This window comes from Camponotus floridanus, unplaced genomic scaffold (assembly GCF_003227725.1).
Source record: "Camponotus floridanus strain SB8 unplaced genomic scaffold, Cflo_v7.5 scaffold127, whole genome shotgun sequence".
In the NCBI taxonomy this organism is placed as follows: domain Eukaryota; kingdom Metazoa; phylum Arthropoda; class Insecta; order Hymenoptera; family Formicidae; genus Camponotus; species Camponotus floridanus.
In genome coordinates this window covers 357,237-375,940 of record NW_020229245.1, presented here as the reverse complement: position 1 = coordinate 375,940, position 18,704 = coordinate 357,237, and the positions used below count along the sequence as shown (strand labels likewise).

The 18,704-nt window shown below is 29.6% G+C and overlaps 3 protein-coding genes across 5 annotated transcripts; 1 reads left to right on the top strand and 2 right to left on the bottom strand.

The window, feature by feature from the left end:
• On the bottom strand, positions 1-7,162 carry LOC105258520 (fatty acid synthase-like). The gene is made up of 9 exons (XM_025405934.1): positions 7,039-7,162; positions 6,194-6,386; positions 5,044-5,294; positions 4,647-4,878; positions 3,866-4,284; positions 3,380-3,667; positions 2,638-2,845; positions 122-279; positions 1-6 (listed from the first exon to the last, which is right to left on the bottom strand). Exons 2-9 carry the CDS (start codon positions 6,363-6,365, stop codon positions 1-3), a joined length of 1,734 nt encoding a protein of 577 aa, XP_025261719.1. The 5' UTR covers positions 6,366-6,386; positions 7,039-7,162.
• Positions 7,163-12,642: 5,480 nt separating this feature from the next.
• Positions 12,643-15,156, top strand: LOC105249731 (39S ribosomal protein L39, mitochondrial). Of its 2 annotated transcripts, XM_011255409.3 has the most exons (4): positions 12,643-12,921; positions 13,107-13,761; positions 13,851-14,219; positions 14,971-15,156. In XM_011255409.3, the coding sequence occupies exons 1-3, from the start codon at positions 12,911-12,913 to the stop codon at positions 14,190-14,192; spliced, it is 1,008 nt and encodes a 335-aa protein (XP_011253711.1). In that variant the 5' UTR covers positions 12,643-12,910; the 3' UTR covers positions 14,193-14,219; positions 14,971-15,156. The 2 variants fall into 2 exon arrangements, with proteins under 2 accessions (XP_011253711.1, XP_011253709.1); XM_011255407.3 differs by lacking the exon at positions 14,971-15,156 and having other exon boundaries at positions 13,851-14,417.
• Positions 14,425-18,358, bottom strand: LOC105249738. Of its 2 annotated transcripts, XM_025405930.1 has the most exons (7): positions 18,012-18,358; positions 17,141-17,356; positions 16,520-16,714; positions 16,271-16,376; positions 15,748-15,942; positions 15,060-15,280; positions 14,425-14,823 (listed from the first exon to the last, which is right to left on the bottom strand). In XM_025405930.1, the coding sequence occupies exons 1-7, from the start codon at positions 18,164-18,166 to the stop codon at positions 14,625-14,627; spliced, it is 1,287 nt and encodes a 428-aa protein (XP_025261715.1). In that variant the 5' UTR covers positions 18,167-18,358; the 3' UTR covers positions 14,425-14,624. The 2 variants fall into 2 exon arrangements, 1 of the variants encoding a protein (XP_025261715.1); XR_003122379.1 differs by lacking the exons at positions 14,425-14,823; positions 15,060-15,280; positions 16,520-16,714; positions 17,141-17,356; positions 18,012-18,358 and having other exon boundaries at positions 15,700-15,974; positions 16,271-16,450.
• Positions 18,359-18,704: the final 346 nt, after the last annotated feature.

Genomic DNA, 18,704 nt, shown 5'->3' with positions numbered 1-18,704 from the left:
TTAATTCTTTTACAAGAATTTTCAGTTTTTTATAAAATACTGATAATTTTAAAAATACGGCGTTTCATTAGATAATACAAAAAAATTCCGAAATATATAGACAATATATTTTTATTCGTACCTGTAATCCAATAAGGCTTACAAATAAGTTGACTACGTTATTGAGAATATTGCCGTTATTTAATAGAATCCCTGTGACAAATATTTTATAAGGTTCCAAAACAGTATCGCATTTTTGGATTGCTTTAGCGAATACTGGAAATTCCATTAAAGCTCGACCTATATATATGTATCAGTATTTAAAAGGATATAATTATATTACACAACGTAGTCGAAATTATTTTAAATGAAGTAATATTTTTATATAATTAATCTAAACATACATAAATGAAATAAAAAATAAACAAAATAAAAGGCTCTCGAAATTAACAAATTAAAATAAAATATAGTAAAAGGCCATAAAGAGTCAACGCGGTTGTAAGGCGTGTTTTTTGGAGAAAAAATAATCCATGAAAACGATCACATTAGATGATCTTTCTTCTTTATTGACATCAAACGTTTCGGACTCAATTCGAGCCTTCTTCAGTGATTCTAATAAGATAAAAAAGAATCAAATAAGATAACAATGCAAATGCAGTTCTTAATAGATAAGAGATTCATGCAGTTCTTAATAGATAAGAGATTCATTTTAACTGGTTTCACAAACCGACTTTCTCGGGGAGATACCTCCATTTTGAATTGCGACACCCCCTCTGCCAGAAGAGAGGTACGATAATTGGTCTAACTGATAAAGTTTTCTGGCTTTCTCATCCAAAATTTCATAAAGAGAATTTTGAATTTGTTATTAACATCTTGTTGAATAATGGGTATCCTCTCTCTTTTATTTTCCACACCATTGTTGACCGACTTAATATTTTATTACCTAGATTTAACAATAGACTTAATGACGCTTTGACTGTAAATTCGAATGTGTGTGACGATGTTAATGAAGGAGTGAGGATCTCATATTTTAATGTTCCGTATGTTAAGAACATATCTGAGCGTTTCCGGCTTTGCGTCAGAGATCTGAATGCCAAAATTTCTTACACTGGAATAAATAATTTGCGCCGTTTTATTAAAGTCGGCAAAGATAATTTGGAGAAAGACTCGCGCAGCAATATAGTATATAAGATCAATTGCATGGATTGCGACGCTTCTTACGTGGGACAAACGGGACGCTTATTAAGAACAAGGATTAAGGAACACAAAAGGAATCTTACGTCCGTCATTGCCGAGCACAGAGCGTTAGATCATACAGTTTAATTTTGACGACATTGAGATTTTGGATGAGGAAACTTTTTTAGGAAAGAGATTAATATCGGAGATGATCTATATTAAGCGTCAAAGAAATGCGTTGAATCTCCACAGCGATACGTCAAAATTGAATACTTCATGTTTATCGATAATCGAAAACATATCTAAAATTTAATAGTTTGTTGTTTGTTAGGACTGTTCTTGTCCTCAGTGTATACTGGATTGTTTTTGTCGCATTTTGACGTCATTTTCTCGTTAGCATTCGAATCTTTTTGCCTAGTCGACCATGTGCGCGCTGAGTGTTCGTGTCCGTTTCTGTTTCGTCTTCTCGAGTTGGAGTGAGTTGCCTTTGTCTAATTATAATTATTGCAAGGCTTTACATCTATATCTTGTACATTTATTTTGTTAGTGCATTGCTCTTTGCGCCTTGCAACGCTCAAAGGACTGCTTGCATCTGGCTTCCTTCGGGTTGACTTGCCTTGACGGGTCCACGTTCGCTCTCTAAGACTATATATGTATGATGACTAATTTTTTTCCTCTCTTATTTATTAAGAACTGCATTTTCATTGTTATCTTATTTGATTCTTTTTTATTTTATCAGAATCACTGAAGAAGGCTCGAACTGAGTCCGAAACATTTGATGTCAATAAAGAAGAAAGATCGTCTAATGTGATCGTTTTGGATTATTTTTTCTCCAAAAAACACCCCTTACAACCGCGTTGGCTCTTTATGGCCTTTTATTATATTTTATACTAGTACATAAATGAAATCTCTAAAAATCGTTTATCTTTGTTGTGCACATGCTTTCTATATAGTATCATTATTATATTTTAATTTAGTTCGTATCATAGAATAGACTTTTTATATCTAAATGTAACTTAAGCAATTATTTAATAAAAATTTATAAACTAGAAATATTATAATTGTTAATTCTTTATTGTGCATAAGAATGTATGTATAATTTGAAAATCGTTAAAAAATTAATTGCAAATAAACTTAATAATAATTATTATATTGTTACGCGTCGAAGTCATTACGACACGTACTGTCGTTGTCCGGATTCCGTAGTTAAGAAGATTGTTTAAAAACAACGATGGTTAGCTGAGTCGAAAGATAGCTGTCAAGCTATCCGGACGTGTTTTATATACGAGCCATTATTAAGCCGTTGTGTTATTAATCCGTTGTTCGTGTGTGTTCTGTGTTTCGCATTAAAGTTCTTGTGTTCTCTAAAAGTGTCTTGTTATTATTCGCGGTCCGCGAATGCCGGTGGTCCGCTAATTCGATATATCTCGAAGCCCTTGCCTTGGGCGTAACAATATTGTAATATATTTGATTTATACTTGCCCATGTTAAAATACTGAGATCCAATTCCAGAAAATATGAAGCAAATCGGTCTTTTCGTACATAAGTTGCATCTCCTTTTAATTATTGCATTATTAGTTATTTTGGGTCCAGCAATTATGTATCCTCTGTAGGGATGATCTTTTATATTGCCGCTATGAATATGATGCAGAAGAGATATATATTCTACATCTGTTGATCGACTTTGTATCTATAAAGATTAGTTATTATAATATTTAAAATAATTATAACATTTCAGTATAAATTATTTTTCTTTCAAGATAATTATCATTATAGTAGCTTAGTAAAGTAAATGTTTTATGTATTTGATTTTGAAAAATTTGAGTGCCTTTAAAATATTCTATAATTTATTTCGTTGCTATGTTGAACATTATGTAGTGTTATTTTATCCAACTAGATAGATTAAAAGATGCGTATTTCGAGCACAATTGATTTTAATATGTCTTAGACCTGTTCACATAATATTCTACTTTTTTTTCGTTTTTATTGATTAAAACAATTTGAATATATCTATGTAAGTTTTATATATAGATCTCATTATTAAAATTAGTATTTTAATACGTGATTAATATACTTTAATTAAATATAATTTACTTATTATATTAACGATGATTTTTTTAAATTCTTTATATAAACAATTTTTAAAATCATTTTTACCTTTTATTTCGTACTAATATATTTTTTATTTTTTGTGCTAAATTATTTTGTAGTAATATATACTTACGTCATTTAACATGATTTTAACTGCTTCTTCGGTAGGTCCAGATATAACTACAAGCTTAGGTAAATTATTATTTGTTTTATTAACTTTAATTTTCGAATTTGATTTCAATAATATATGGGAATTAGCACCACCAAATCCGAAAGAATTAATACCGACGTAGCCACCCTTCCATTCTGTCGGTTCAGTAACTATTTTTACTCTTCCTTCAATGATAGCAGTCATATTCTTTCGTGGATGTTTTAAATGTATAGTAGGAGGGATTATACCAGTTTCCATCGCTATTAAAACCTTTGCAAGAGAAATATATATGTTATAATGCAGATAGATAATAATATCTTAGTTCTATAATTATAATAAATAATCAATAAATAATAATTATAATGACTAATCAAAAATTACAGATAAAAAAATACATAAGTTTATATATAGCATTAGATTACATAGATGTTTCAATTCCATTTTGTAAATCTTTGTTGTAAACCTTACCTTTGCAATTTGGCAAAGACCGCTAACGGGTTCAGAATGTCCAATATTCGATTTTACTGAACCTATTAATAGAGGAAAATCTCTTTTGATGCATAAAGCTTCGTCGATTGCTTGAAGCTCCACTGGATCGCCGGCTATAGTGCCAGTTGCATGAGCTTCTAGGTAAGACAGTTCACGAGGCGAAACGTTACATTCCTTGTAAAATTTTTCCAATAATAATTTTTGTTTATCTAATGATGGAAATGTAATTCCTTCTTCTTTGAAACCATCGCAATTTGTTTTACCATAAATAAAAGTCGCATAGATTCTTCTTGCGTCCTTTGCTTTTTGCAAGAACACTACTGTAGCCGCCTCACTACGCATGTAACCGGTACCTTCTTCATCGTAAGGTTTACAGTAGCCATCGCCAGATAACACTCCTAAAATATAAGTCATTTATTACGATTGAATATAAAAAAAAATGTAATTTACTTGTTTATTCCCGGTTTCTTAAATAATATATCAAGTATTTGAAAACTTTGATATAAGAGTAGAATATTATATAAAAAATAAGCAAATCAATTATATTGTTATATTTTGGCGAAAACTTTGATACATATGTAAAATATTTGAAAACTTTGATAAATATATTAAATAAGCGATTCAATGATATTGATATATTTTGACTTTTCAAAAATTATTAGATCAAATATTGTGTTAATTAATGCAGCAATAAATAAGTTATACCATTTACACAATCTCGAATACAACATCTTTGAACATAATATTATTTTTCACATACCCAAACGATAAAACTGGCGAGTTACTAAAGGATGAAAGCATAAATTGACACTAGCGACAATAGCCGCGTCGCAAATTCCAGATCGAATCAAATTGTAAGCTTCCACCATAGCGAAATGGCTCGAGCTACATGCAGTATCGATGTTATACGATGGTCCAGTAACGTTGAGCCAGTAAGAAATTTTATTTGCTAACATACTTTTACTGCAACCAAGTATCGGTAATCCAGCAACCTAATTACGATACAGTTTTTATATTAAAAATATTTTTTTACAATATCCTTGTATATACATATTAATACGTTCATACAGTTTCAAGAATGCATGTTTTTCTTATTGATTTTGAATAGTTAAATTATTGACATACATGAATCTGGAATAGTAAAATTATTAACATACATGAAGCTTTTCGTATACTAGATCGAGATATGTATCAGAAATTGTCATTGCTGTGACAATTCCCGTCCTTGTTCCTTGCAGTTCCACGGGATTGACACCTGCGTCAATAATTGTTGCATAGGTGTTTTCGAGCAATATTCTAGTCCCGGGATCAAGCGTATGAGCTTCTTCGATCGACATATTAAAATATTTTGCATCAAATTTTTCTATATTGTTGATTTTTCCTATTCGAGGAGGCATTTCATAGGTACCTGTCAAAATTTAAAACGATTTATATGAAAATAATATATTTAAATCATAAATAAGAACAGCATTCTTAAAGACAATATATGGACAAGATATTTTTGAGGATAAACGACATTTTTTGATTATTTTTCATTTTAACATTAAACGCAAGAAACTTTCTAACATGTTATAATAAAATGGATTTATATAAGTATAAACTGCATATAGAATATTAATTATCAATTTTAATGTTATATTTATAAGTAAACCGTATAGATATTGTAAATTCGTGAGTATCATTAATATATGTTTTAGGAGATATAAGTATTATGAGTATCATTAAAACATGTTTTAGGAGATATAAGTATTATCTTTTTAAATAAAAAAATAATGATAATCTTACCCAGGAAAAAAGTTTTGTATTTGCATACAATTATATATAAAATTATATATAAAATATACCTACATACATATACATATGTACCTACATACACATATGTTTTCTTACTCTTGTACTCTGCTGCGTATATACAGAAAAAAGAATAATTGGTGAATAATTAAAAGAACAATCTTTTTCATTCTTTCTTTTAGAAAAAATGAGTTTTGAAGAAATAAAAAAGGTCCCATGTGTAGTCAACTTTTTTTTTTATATAATTACATATAGATCACTTATCTTCAATAATTTTCTCAATTTTATTTATTTTTTATGTAAAATTTTAATTATTTTATGTAAAAATTTTAATTATTTTTTAAATTATTCTTTATTTTTGTATATAGAAATAGAGATTTCCAGAAGAAACATAGATCGATATATATATATTCTATATATACTTTAATTTATTTCATTTATTTATTTAATTTATTATATATTATTGTGTAGACTTTTTCCCAAGATAGAGAAAAAAAATTTGAGAAAAAATATTACAATTTGTCCAGCGTTGATGATCCTCCGAGCCAAGATCCATTTTATTAAAAAGATTATCCTGAAATTCTTTTATATTATCTGAACTCGGAAAGCGTCCAGCGATACCAGAGATAACTATTTCTTCCTCCGCATCAACGCTGATATATGGATTGAACCGTTTATTATTATCCATTTTCTACAAATTCTAATAAATCTGAAAAAAAATATTAGAATTTTATTTCAAAATTATATATGTATAATTTTGAAAGACAGAGAATAAAATAATTAAAGAACATTCTAACAAAATTGCACGAAAGCAATCTTTCGATAATTAGCAAACATAAATTAGAACATAGTCACGACTTCGATTGGTCTAAACCGGTTATTCTACATAATGAAAGACATGTGAGAAAGAGAGAAATTGCTGAAATGTTTTTTATTAAGAAATTTGACAACACGATTAACTTACAAAAAGACACTGAGAATTTAAACAATCTTTACGACAGACTAATAAAAGCCGTTTAGTCTTTCTTTGCATGAGTGATCAAGAAGTTGACATGACAGGGAAAAAATCTTTCTGACACAGTGATCTCTCTCATAATGCCAGTTTATTAAGATACTGTATGTATATAATTTCTCTCTTTCCGCTCACACTTATTGTAATTTATTTACTGTTTATATTTGGAATTTTAGTTTACTTGATAAGGACCAAAACCCATGGTCGAAACGTTGTGACACATTATTAACCAATAAATTGCCAGTGTGGTCGAATTATATTTTTTGAATAAAATAATCTTTGAAATAATTTACTCAAAAATTGAAAAAGAATATATACAGAAAAGAGCAAGAGAAGAATTTATACTCACCACATTCAAAAATTTAAAAAAATTGTTTATAAAAGCAGTGCTTGGCGATTCTAATAAAAACACAACTTTGTAAATCTGACTACCACAATGACTTAAATCATGGAACAAAACGCGTTTTACTAACGTCAACTGTTAAATCAGATATGAATGTATAACTTGTGTGACAAATCAATATATAAGCTTCAATCGGAAAATTTAACAGGAAAATGTGTGGATTGTATAATCAGTGTAATTTTACAATTAAAATGAAATCTACATATGCATTATGTCACAAAGTTTAACGAAAGAGCAAAGTAGAAATACGCAGTTTAAAATACGCTAATAGTTTAAAAAACATATTAATGCGATTATTGCGATAAACTAATTTGTGGTTTTTAGAAAATATATTCAAATACGAAAATTTTTTATTCAAATTTATAAATTGTAAAATGTAATATTTAAAAAAATATGTAAATTTATCTACAAATAGTAATATAAAGAATTTTAAAAGTAAAACCCTTTTTAAATTCGCAGCAATCATTATTAATTTTCTACATTAAATATTGAATTATTAATTAAATAATATTTTTGATAAAAATTTTATTGCATATTTAGTTTCTAGTAGCTATACAGCTTTAAGAGGATATTTTTTAAATTTTATTTTTTTTTATTATTTTTGAGAAAAAGATTAAATTTATTCATTCTTTTATTATTTTTGAATAAAAATGTAAAATCTTAAAAGCATTTAATGCAAAAGATAGATGTATTTATACACATACAAGTCTGATAATAATCATATTTACCTTTCGTGTGCAGAGTGGATCAAATCAAATAAAAAAGTTCCCTATCGTTTTGTATGATTTTCAAAATAATTAATGAGGAATTAATTAATAAAAATCCACATGAGAATAGATGCGTAACGAAAAGAAATATTCCAAGAGATGTTACGATTGCTAAACGCAATACATAATTAAATTTTTATACATAATTAAATTTTATTAATTGAGTACTAATTGTTTAACTATTAATCCCAATGTTTTTAATCGTACGGAAATTATTCTTGTTCAATCCAAAATTACTCTACCTGCAGATGAGACGTGATTAGATTATTACCAGACACCACATATATATTATACGTATATATTATACGTATTGATCTTAACAGTACTTGTCCTTTTCAGTTTTCAAAGTAGAATTATGCAATATAAATTATACATTTCATATTTAAATCAATATGTTATACGTAAATTCAAAGTTCATCGGAACATTATAAGAGAACTATGAATATTTAATTAAATCAAAATATGTAAATACAACAGTACAATTGTGTAATATTATTTTATACTTTTAGTACATTGTCATATTATTTTATTTATATATTTCATAATATTATTACATTCTAAGTGTGTTCTATTACTCGAATGAAAGGCGCACTTTTTGTTCAAACTGGTGTAAAAAATGATCAATATAAAATATAAATTTATATCTTACATATATTTTTTTATATATATCATTTATAACGAGATTCTATGTTATGTTTCATAACGAGAGAATGTTTTTAACGAAGAATAAATTCCAGCCGGCCTTCAATCGTGGAAATGAAATAGTGTAGAAAAGAAATGCCAACCATTTTATACAATTTGCAAGTTAAATAAAAATATAAATTGTAATTTTAATGAAAGTGTTCCTGTTGCATTATTAATGCGGTCAAATACGCGGTAGATCTGATATGCATTTACGTCAGAAACTTAGAGATTTTAAGTAACTAATAATTTTAATAAATTACAGAAAATTAACTTAGCTATGGTATCTCTAAATTGCAACCTTCCGAGCATAGATTTTAGCAATACATTAATTAAAAAAATTAAATTAATTATAAAAATCAAACAAATTTATAATACATTTTTTATTGTTTGACAGTAGAAACTATGATTTCTTGATTATATTTTTACTAACTTTCTCATCAGAATACAAGCTTAATGCAATATCAATATACTGCTCAAATCAATATTTGCTCAAATCTGCTGTTATTTTATTAGCAAACTGTTAATAATTTGTTTATTAAATACAAATCTTTTCCTAATTTATTCTTTTCAACTGAATTTTCTCTCTTATTCATATTTTATGTTTTAAACAATTATTAACTTTTTACATATCTAGATCACAAAATTATTTTTGTACAGGTTATCTTTTTGGATCATAATAACAATAACTTTCTGCATACAATTATAAAATAATAAAAGGCTCTTTTCAATTTAAATTCTTTTATAAGAATTTTGAGTTTTTTATGAAATACTGATCTTGCTCAATTGCTTCTTCGGCCTTATCAGGATAAATATTTCAACAATATGAGGACACACACAAAAAAAACGCACACAAAAAAAAACCGCAGCAATTTCTCACATAGCACTTTGCCTAAACAAAAATTCAGAGAGAGACAGAGAGAGAGAGAGAGAGAGAGAGAGAGAGAGAGAGAGAGAGAGAGAGAGAGAGAGAGAGAGAGAGAGAGAGAGTGCAAATCCACTTATATATCATCCACAGTAGTCCAATAATGGTGATAGTTTTCAATGTCGTAACAAATAAATTCATCCTAAAATGCAAAATAAACATATTACAAATATCTTGATTATTTCCATATTTCCATATTTATCTTAAGAACAAATTATTTTAATTTTATTGTCTTTATTTAATATGTATCTAAATTCCTTATATCTTAATAATCTTCTTTTTAATTTCCCGGCAATCATCTTCAACACGAAGTTAACGAAATATCTTGACGTTGTCAATGTTTTGTATATATGTTTATATGAACTGTTTTTCTTATTTTTATGTCCTGAATCCAACATTGCAATTCTTCCCACTTTATCTATATATCATAGATTATTTTATTTTTTTGTTAATTGTTTAATTATAAGTTTTTTTACATATATGACACTTTTAAAATTTTTTACAATAACAATAGATATTTAATATTTGTTATTTTATTAAATTAAATAATTTATTGATAGTTACTGTGACCCATCTCTTTATAATAATACATTTAACCTGTATAAATAAAATTTTAAATGGCTTATAAAATACACTATATAAAACAGTATACGCAATAGGGCATAATGTAAATAAAAATAAAATATAAATACAGTACTGGTTTATACTTACTATTAAATTCTTCATACTTTGAGCTAAAATGCAGATATCTCTTGTTGATCTAGTATTAGTGAAAATAGTGTACTTTAAGCTGTCATTAAATTTTACACTCGCCGCCGAATGGATTATTATAGTTACTCTTTCTATTAGCATTTGCCTATGGACAGTTGACAAACCTAAGTTTTCATCACCGGAATTCGGAATTAATTTTTTGAAATTTGAGGATTGCACTTTATCATATAACTGGAAGAGAATATATTATGTATATGACGTATTTATTATAATAATTGTGCCATGATTCTTAAGAAATCTTTAATAATATTGCATAAAAATCGTAAAATATTTTGATTATTTTATAATATCTTATTTTTAATGTTTTTTATCGTACTTTTATCAAATTTTAAAATTAATTTTCTAAAATAAAAAGCGTTTTATATAATAAAATATTTAATTTTATTATATAAAACGCGTTTTATTTAATATAATAAAAATAAGAAAAATTTTGCCACTTAAATATTGTAAAAGTTCTTAAAAAATACGGTGTTGCACAAAACAGAATCTACTTATGTAATAACCAATAATTAATTTAACGGCAATAATATTTTTTCGAGCCTTTCATTGCTAATTAAAGGATTAATGCTTAATCCTTTCTTCGAATGCATTAATATGCATGTCTCAAGAACACACATCTGGGCAAGATCGCAATATCTTCTCGATGTACACTTTACCCAGAAATCCTGTTGCGCCTGTTAAAAATATACTTTGTCCAACGTAAAATGTCGCAATTGAATTGGCTGGATGAATTATATTCTCATCCATTGTTAAGTAAAAAAATAAAACCAATATAAATTGTAATAACGACAATAGCCAAAAATATATGCAAGCACTCGAAAATGGAATCGTCTGTTTTATATTGATACCATTATTAATAGGAATATGATCGGATAGAAGATAAATTGAGATTAGTCATCAACGACGTACGCTATTTAATGAAAACATAACCGTTATATGCTATATAATCATTTGCATAGCAGACATGTGTTAATAAAACGGAAATTCTGCAAGTTAAAGTTGAAAGAGCAAACTTATACACAATGCAGTGGTCTATATCTAAATATTCTAATGATATAAAAGGATTTTGCAATTTATTCTACATGTATAATATGTGTAATTTTACAAAAAAATTGGATATAATCCATTGTATATTTAAACTATTTCGTTATAAATAAAAATAAATATATCAATTCAAATTAAATTGAAATAAAATAATTTAAATTGAATAAAATATTTATACAGAGTGTAACTAAAAAAGCGCCCACGGGATAAATAGCGTTATTCCTGATTAAAAATCGAGTCAAAAAGTTCTGAATTATTTTTCTCTATGATGCTTAATAAAGCGGTAATAATAATAAAATATATAATAATAAAATAAAAATGATAAGATGGGTCTTATTTTAGCAGAATATTTATTTTCGGAGAAAAAAAGTTCTAGTTAATAATATTTAATATATAATACTTTGGTTCCTTTCCTATTCTTATTAAGTAACCTCATGCTTAACTCTCAATATAAATTATAAATAAAAGAAAAATAAAATTCAATTCTTCTCTTTAAAAGAAGAACTTCTAAGAATATTTTCTAAGTAATCTTTATTGTATTGATTGTTATTTAATATCCAAAAATAAATATTTTGCTAAAATAATGCCAGTCTTATCATTTTTATTTTATTATTTATATTTTTATATATGTTACATAAATATAGATAAAAAACTAAAAACACTAAAACAAAAACTTTTTCGCAACATACACACATATTAGTTTTTAATTTTTTTACAATTTCTTTTCTAAATAATCATATTATTGTATTTATTTGCGATATATATATATATATATATATATATATATATGTATATATATATATATATTATTTGCGATATTTTAAACGGTTCTAAATAATAGTTTAAAACAGTTTAAAACAAAAATGTATAAAACAGTGGACATTGTTTTAATCAAAAGCATGTTTTAAACAAGCAAAAAACACTTAATAGCTTTGATCTGTGTAAATATTTAAATTTTTCGCTAGCGTTAAACTGTAAATAACATTGCCAAAATTCACAATGCTATTAAAAATATAAATAATAAAATAAAAATGATAAGATAGGTAATATTTTAGCGGAATATTTATTTTTGGAGTTATTTATTTTTGGAAAAAAAAAGTTCTAGTTAATAATATTTAATATATAATACTTTGATTCCTTTCCTATTCTTATTAAGTAACCTCATGCTTAATTCTCAACATAAATTATAAATAAAACAAGTTTTAAACACATTGTTTAAAACGTGTCCTGTTAATCACAGAAATGATCAGTCGCCTATCGCATTTAATTTAAACGTGGATTACCCGCCATTTTTTCCCGCCACATGCGCGTTTAAAATATGACATGCGCAGTTCATTCAGATCGTCCGGATCGTCCGGATGGCAGCATCGTAAGCCTGATGTATCGAGGTTAGAATCGACCTTACAATCAACCAAACAAGATCTGAATGAATTTAGACTGCGTCTGAAGCTAATATAAAAAAGAGGCATCAAGATCGATCAAGATTGAACAATTAAATACAATTTTATCGAAGACTAGAAAAATAATATAACGTTACAAAAATAGTATAACGTTACATTAAACATGCAGAGATAGATTTGCTAAACAACTTTTAAGTCAGAAGCACTTTCCAGTTAAAAGAGAGGAAAAAATGATTCACGGGTATGTCTTTTTTGTCAAAATATTATAAAAAGTTTATACAAAAGTTTATACTTAATCTTCTAACTTTCATCTATATTTGACAAAATTCTAACTTTATTTGTATTCGTAGCAATTTCTCAGATATACCCTGTACCAAGAGTCTACAGTTTTGTGCCTTTGCATTGATCGAAGAGATTATATTGCAGGTGCAGCAGGCTCTGCGTAAGTGGCTTGAAGCTATCAGCGCAGCGTCTCCTGCCATCGAGATGCGCCAGTACAATGTCCAAGGTAGAGGCGAGGAAGCGGAGGAGTCAGCTGTTCGACGAGGAGAAGCAAAGGCAGCGATCCGAGCTGGGCAGGATCGAGAAGATAGAAGTGACATACAAGTCGGTGGAGGACGATGTAGTGATGGTGATGAACCGTAATATTTCCACGCCGTACGACTGCGCCAGGCACATCTCCGAGAACGTCGCCAAGACGGCTGCCATTGCTCTGGTAGACGGTCGTGTCTGGGATATGCACAGGCCATTCACTGGCAAGTGCGAACTGGAGCTGGTAACTATGCAGAGTCCAAAGACGGGAGTGGTCAATTATGCCTTTTGGCGCACGTGTTCGATGATACTGGGTGCCGTGGCGGACAGCGCGTTCAAGGACCACGTGGACGTGCACTTGCACAGCTTCCCTGTACCACAAATCCATTCTGGAAGCTTCATCTACGACGTGTTCATCGATCTACCGAACTGGCGACCGACCGATTCCGAGCTGCGCGCCATGTCCGCGCTTTTCATCAAGCTGACAAATCAGGAACTGCTGCTGGAGAGACTAGAGGTGCCGTGTGACGTCGCATTACATATGTTTCAGGTATGAAATAAAGAAAGGTTTAATACAAAATTAAAATTTGTATGTTTCATAAAGATTCTGTTGAATATCATTTCCATATATTCTTCCAGGATAATCCCTTCAAGTCTCAGCAAATACCTAATATCGCCAAGAACAGCGACAACGACAGAGTGACGTTGTACCGTCTGGGAGATTATGTGGACATCAGTAAAGGTCCCATGGTAAGTAGCAGCGGTCTGATGGGACGCGTCACCGTGTCAGCCGTGCACAAACTCGCGGACGGGCCCGTGGACGGGCTGTATCGTTTCCAGGGCATCGCCCTGCCCAAGGGTATTCTGCTCAATCACTTCGCCTTTTCTATCCTGGAGAAACGCGCCAAGAAACTTAACACCGCCATGTGGCAGCCTCATATCGAGGGTGAGATGATCAACGTGACAGCGTCCATGAACTAGTGATCAGCAATTGAAGAAGATCCTCGTGTAAATAAGTCATCTTTTAGTCATGTATCTTTTTGAATGCATCGTTGTTTGTCTGATTACTTTTGTTGCGTTTCCATGGATCAAAGATAGATCACAACTAGAGATCCTAGAAATAGAAGGAACTATTTCGATAGGAAAAGAGTTTATACGATTTTTTGACGTCAAACAATATAATTACAGTAAGCGATAGATACTCAAGTGCCTGTATATTTATTAATTTTTCTTTTCGTCGAGAGATTCCTTTCTAGGAATCCTTCCTTTTTAATTAGCATTTTTATCGATAAATCGCAATGTATTAAAATCACCGGATAAAATGCGACTAATTTATTCTTCACCTTCAGAGATATCAAAATCGGACGATCACTATATATTATTGTACATCACATATATAAGAGTGTATAAGATTCAGCGACACTGCGAATGCCTTATTCGAGGACCGCGTACCTCCCAGGTAAAATCGCCCGGTAATCTATTAGCTTTGGACGCCATGCATCTCGTACTCAATTTCAGGTACAATTCTTGACGCGAGTTGACACCGCGGTCTTCGAGGTCGTCGACCTTCAGGCTCGTCCTTGTCGACAGCGGCGCCAATTCTGGCGAGCATCTAAACGAATTAATATATTTATACGTCACTTTATCTTTTCCAATGACCGAGAAAATTCTGATGCAAATTTCAATCGACCTTTAAACAATTTATTATTTTATTATGAAGTAAAAAAATATATTTCTTTTTGCAATTATTATGATTCAGGGAAGAAGAAAAAGGTTCTGAGGAAATCATTTGCGAAGGGAAAAATTCAAGAGATTTTGCAATCTACATCATTTTTCTCATGGAGTCACCTCAATTCAACTTTGATGACCAAATCGAAGCGATGCGGCCTATTAGCCTCCTCCTCGAATTCTCCGCTAGTGTTCTCCACGTTACTAGATCTCGCGTATCTGAATTTATTCTCATAAGCATACTTGCTCATGTTACCGTAATAGAAGAATTGTCCGCCGTATTCGCCGTATCCCGAATACGTGGAAGCTGGCGGTGGCTTTCGAGGTGGCAACGACGAAGCCTAGAAAAATGCGTCTTTAATTGCGCTTACAATTTAAAAACTATCGTCCTCTTTTTTGTTGAAAAAAATGTTTCAAAAGTTCCGGATTGTTATTATATATTATTATATATACAGTATGGTAATTAAATAAAAAAAGTAAATTTTCTAAGAGAATCAGAATTATTAATATAATATATTTATATAAATTATTTATATAAATATATTATATTAATAATTATACAATATTAATAATATAAATTATTTAAATATTAATAATTATATTATATTAATAATTTAAATATTAATAATATAAATTATTTATATAAATTATTAACATAATATATTTATATAAATTCGATTAAAATAGATTTCATCATAATTATTATCATTATCATTAATTATTTCTCTTTTAAATAAAAAAAGCTCGTTATTTAGTCTCGTTATTTAATCGCTGTACTGTGTATTGCGACCGATTTTACGGGAATTACTGTTGCTCGAAGAAGGACCTTGCGCTCGTAATGCAACTTGTGATACAGATGCTTATTGAAGCTGCCGACCAGACGGCGCAGTCTAAGATACATGTAACGCTGCCTGTCTCGCCAGCAGTGCTCGTTGTTCACGTTGGGCACCTGTAGACACGTGAACCACGTGCGTCTCAGGACGTACTTGACTTGCATGCTGACCTGAAAATTGAATTGAACGCGGACTCACGAGTCTGCGGTTTAAATAATTAACTTTGTTGCGAGAATTTCCCTCGAAAAGTGTCTACAAGATAATTCACGTATTATTTGCGAGAATGAAATAAACAAATATCTTCCACAAGAGCAGTTTAAGTTAATGATTGATTAGTTGAAATAAAATTAGTAATTAATGTAAAGTCAAGTGGATTAGAAAATGTATACTTCTGGAGGATATCTTTGAGGCTCATCATCGAAACAAGTTTGTCAACATCTCCACAATCAAGCGCAAAAAAATACTTAGCATAGGATTATATTGAGAAATATCCTTTACCATGGGATTTCCTGTCCTCGACGAAGTTCTGAGGGACAATAGTTGTCGACCCTCTCCCAGACAGTCTAGGACGTCGACGATCTTGCAACCCGAGACTAGAGCGGATCTATCGGTGATTTTTCTTTTTTTTACTAACTTTTCTTCATTGATTATACTTGATTTATTGATCGGTTCATTAAAGCAGTCGCAGAAATAAAATAATTACTGCCCGATCGAGGATCGTAAGTTGATGAAGAGAAGTACCGTTACCTGTTTACCCTGCGCTCGGTGATCTTCTCGAAGTGATCCATGAAATTCTCGCAACTGCGAATAAAGATCTGCAAGTCGAGGTAGTTGAAGACATTCGTGGGTATTCGACCAGAGTCCAGGACCGTCTGTAGCAAGCAGTTGAGATTGTCGAGGATTCTACCACCGTAGAAACACGAAATAGGCGAGCCACGCGACCTTCAACGATGAATAAGAAAGTATGTATATCGATTTCCCTCTCTCTTATTTTTTTTATTCTCTATAATGTACACACATATACATACACATATTTTAATGTAGTCTTTTTAAATTTTAATACAGTCTTAATTTTAATGTGGCTTTTTAAAATGTAATTTTTTTAAATTTGCAAAACTTAGAAATTTATTAAAATTTTCTTAAAAGATAAATATTGTTTATAAAAGTATAATTATCTATATGTATGTGTGTAGGGTACAATAATAAAAAAAATTTCAATATTAATACACACACACATACACATATATATTTGAATATTGAAAATTTTTTTAAATTATCTTAAATATGCGGATATATTTTTAATCCTCAATTTTTTCAACAGAGTCCCGTAAAATTTCTCATTTGTCCGCAAGAGATATAGATGAAAACCTTGGGTGCGTATATCGCCACGTAACTGCCCTTAACATTTGATACTGGGAGCGAATGATTTCCAGCGCGTTGAAGATGTTGTTATATTCAAGTAACTCCGTGTCGCTCTTTACGTTGTTCAAGAGACTCTCCGTACGTTTTATCGCAGCCTCCAGCTTTGTACCGGCCACCAGAAACTCGCTGTTTAATACTGTGGCTGCGATATCGAAGCAACGTCTATTGCAGAGGGATTAAAGAGGATTAGACTTTGTCTTATGATTCCTTTGATATAAATTTATATTTAGGAAAAGCTTCATTTTAAAGCTGGATTTTAAAATAAGACCTATAAGATTTTGAAAGGAAGGCAACAATATTCAAAGATCCTCGCTTTTAAACCTGAATTTTAAATGATCAAAGTTGTAACGATCTTTCGCTCTTTAATGAGTGAGAAATTTCTCTCTTTCGTAATTTTTAATTTATCTAATAAAGACTATAAAGATCTTAAAGTAAGATCGTAAAGTAAGAATTAAAATAAGAAATTAAATTTATATTAATTTTCATTATTATTACTTGTGCTTTAGGATTTTTCTTTTAATACTAAATTTAAAAATTAATAACACGTCTTAATATTAGATCTAAGAATTAATAACACAACATTTATTTAAATGAATGAAAGCGATATATCTAGATTTTTAGGAAAAAATTATTTCCTAAATGTCATATAATTAATTTTAATTAAATTTAATTTTAAATTAATTTAAAATTAATTTTAATTAAATTTTGGTAATAATATTTCTTCGAAATCATACACATTTCAAGATAATTCCAAAATCTCTCCGCGATTTTTAAAATAGTCTCAAACGTTTATTGTAATGAATCGACAGACATCTACCTGGAGATCAGACGAACCGTGCAAGCGACATCGTGTAATGACAGCATCCTCAGGATGATGCTGAGAACTTCCGGCGGCATCGTATCCAACGTACACCGCGCATTTTTGCATCCTCGCGCGTTTCGCGAAGACACTCTTTGCCGTTTCGGAGTCATTTAACTCCTCTTTTTCGAATCGTCCTTCGAATCGTAACTCGCGATCGCGACCAATCACGTAACCGATCGCGATCAATCACAAAGATCACGTCCGTTCTCGCATAGCGTTCGTGATCGCTACGGGATTTCCGGTTGCAGAAAGGACAGGAATTTCCCAAATTTTGCGAAAGTCCTTTAAGAGAGCGAGAACTCCCGAAATTTGCGCGAAACAAAGGAATCATCTGATCTCGCAATCCTTCCACTCCGATGATAGCTTCAGAATATCGAGGACAAGCGAAGAATCACACATTTATGTTCGATAGTATAAATAGTTAAAATATAATGAAAATTCATTTAATAATGAATTATTAAATAATTATAATTTTATTATAATTTTAATTATATTATATTATATAATTTTATTATAATAATAAAATTATAATAATATTAATTATTATAATAATATAATAAATAAAAATTATTATAATAATATTATATAATTTTATTATAATTTTAATTATAATAAAATTATAATTATTTAATAATTAATTTAATTATT

What these genes read in the sequence shown, in the direction of transcription:
- LOC105249738 (XM_025405930.1), bottom strand. Translation starts at nt 18,166, where the DNA reads ATGACTCCGAAACGGCAAAGAGTGTCTTCGCGAAACGCGCGAGGATGC. An exon ending in TGGCGATATACGCACCCAAG is followed by an intron (nt 16,715 to 17,140) that starts GTTTTCATCTAT and finishes TCATCGTTGAAG; the next exon opens with GTCGCGTGGCTCGCCTATTT. An exon ending in AGGTCCTTCTTCGAGCAACA is followed by an intron (nt 15,281 to 15,747) that starts GTAATTCCCGTA and finishes GCATTTTTCTAG; the next exon opens with GCTTCGTCGTTGCCACCTCG.
- LOC105258520 (XM_025405934.1), bottom strand. Translation starts at nt 6,365, where the DNA reads ATGGATAATAATAAACGGTTCAATCCATATATCAGCGTTGATGCGGAG. An exon ending in TAGTATACGAAAAGCTTCAT is followed by an intron (nt 4,879 to 5,043) that starts GTATGTTAATAA and finishes TATCGTAATTAG; the next exon opens with GTTGCTGGATTACCGATACT. An exon ending in TCGCCAGTTTTATCGTTTGG is followed by an intron (nt 4,285 to 4,646) that starts GTATGTGAAAAA and finishes CTTATATTTTAG; the next exon opens with GAGTGTTATCTGGCGATGGC.
- LOC105249731 (XM_011255409.3), top strand. An exon ending in TCGCATTACATATGTTTCAG is followed by an intron (nt 13,762 to 13,850) that starts GTATGAAATAAA and finishes ATATTCTTCCAG; the next exon opens with GATAATCCCTTCAAGTCTCA.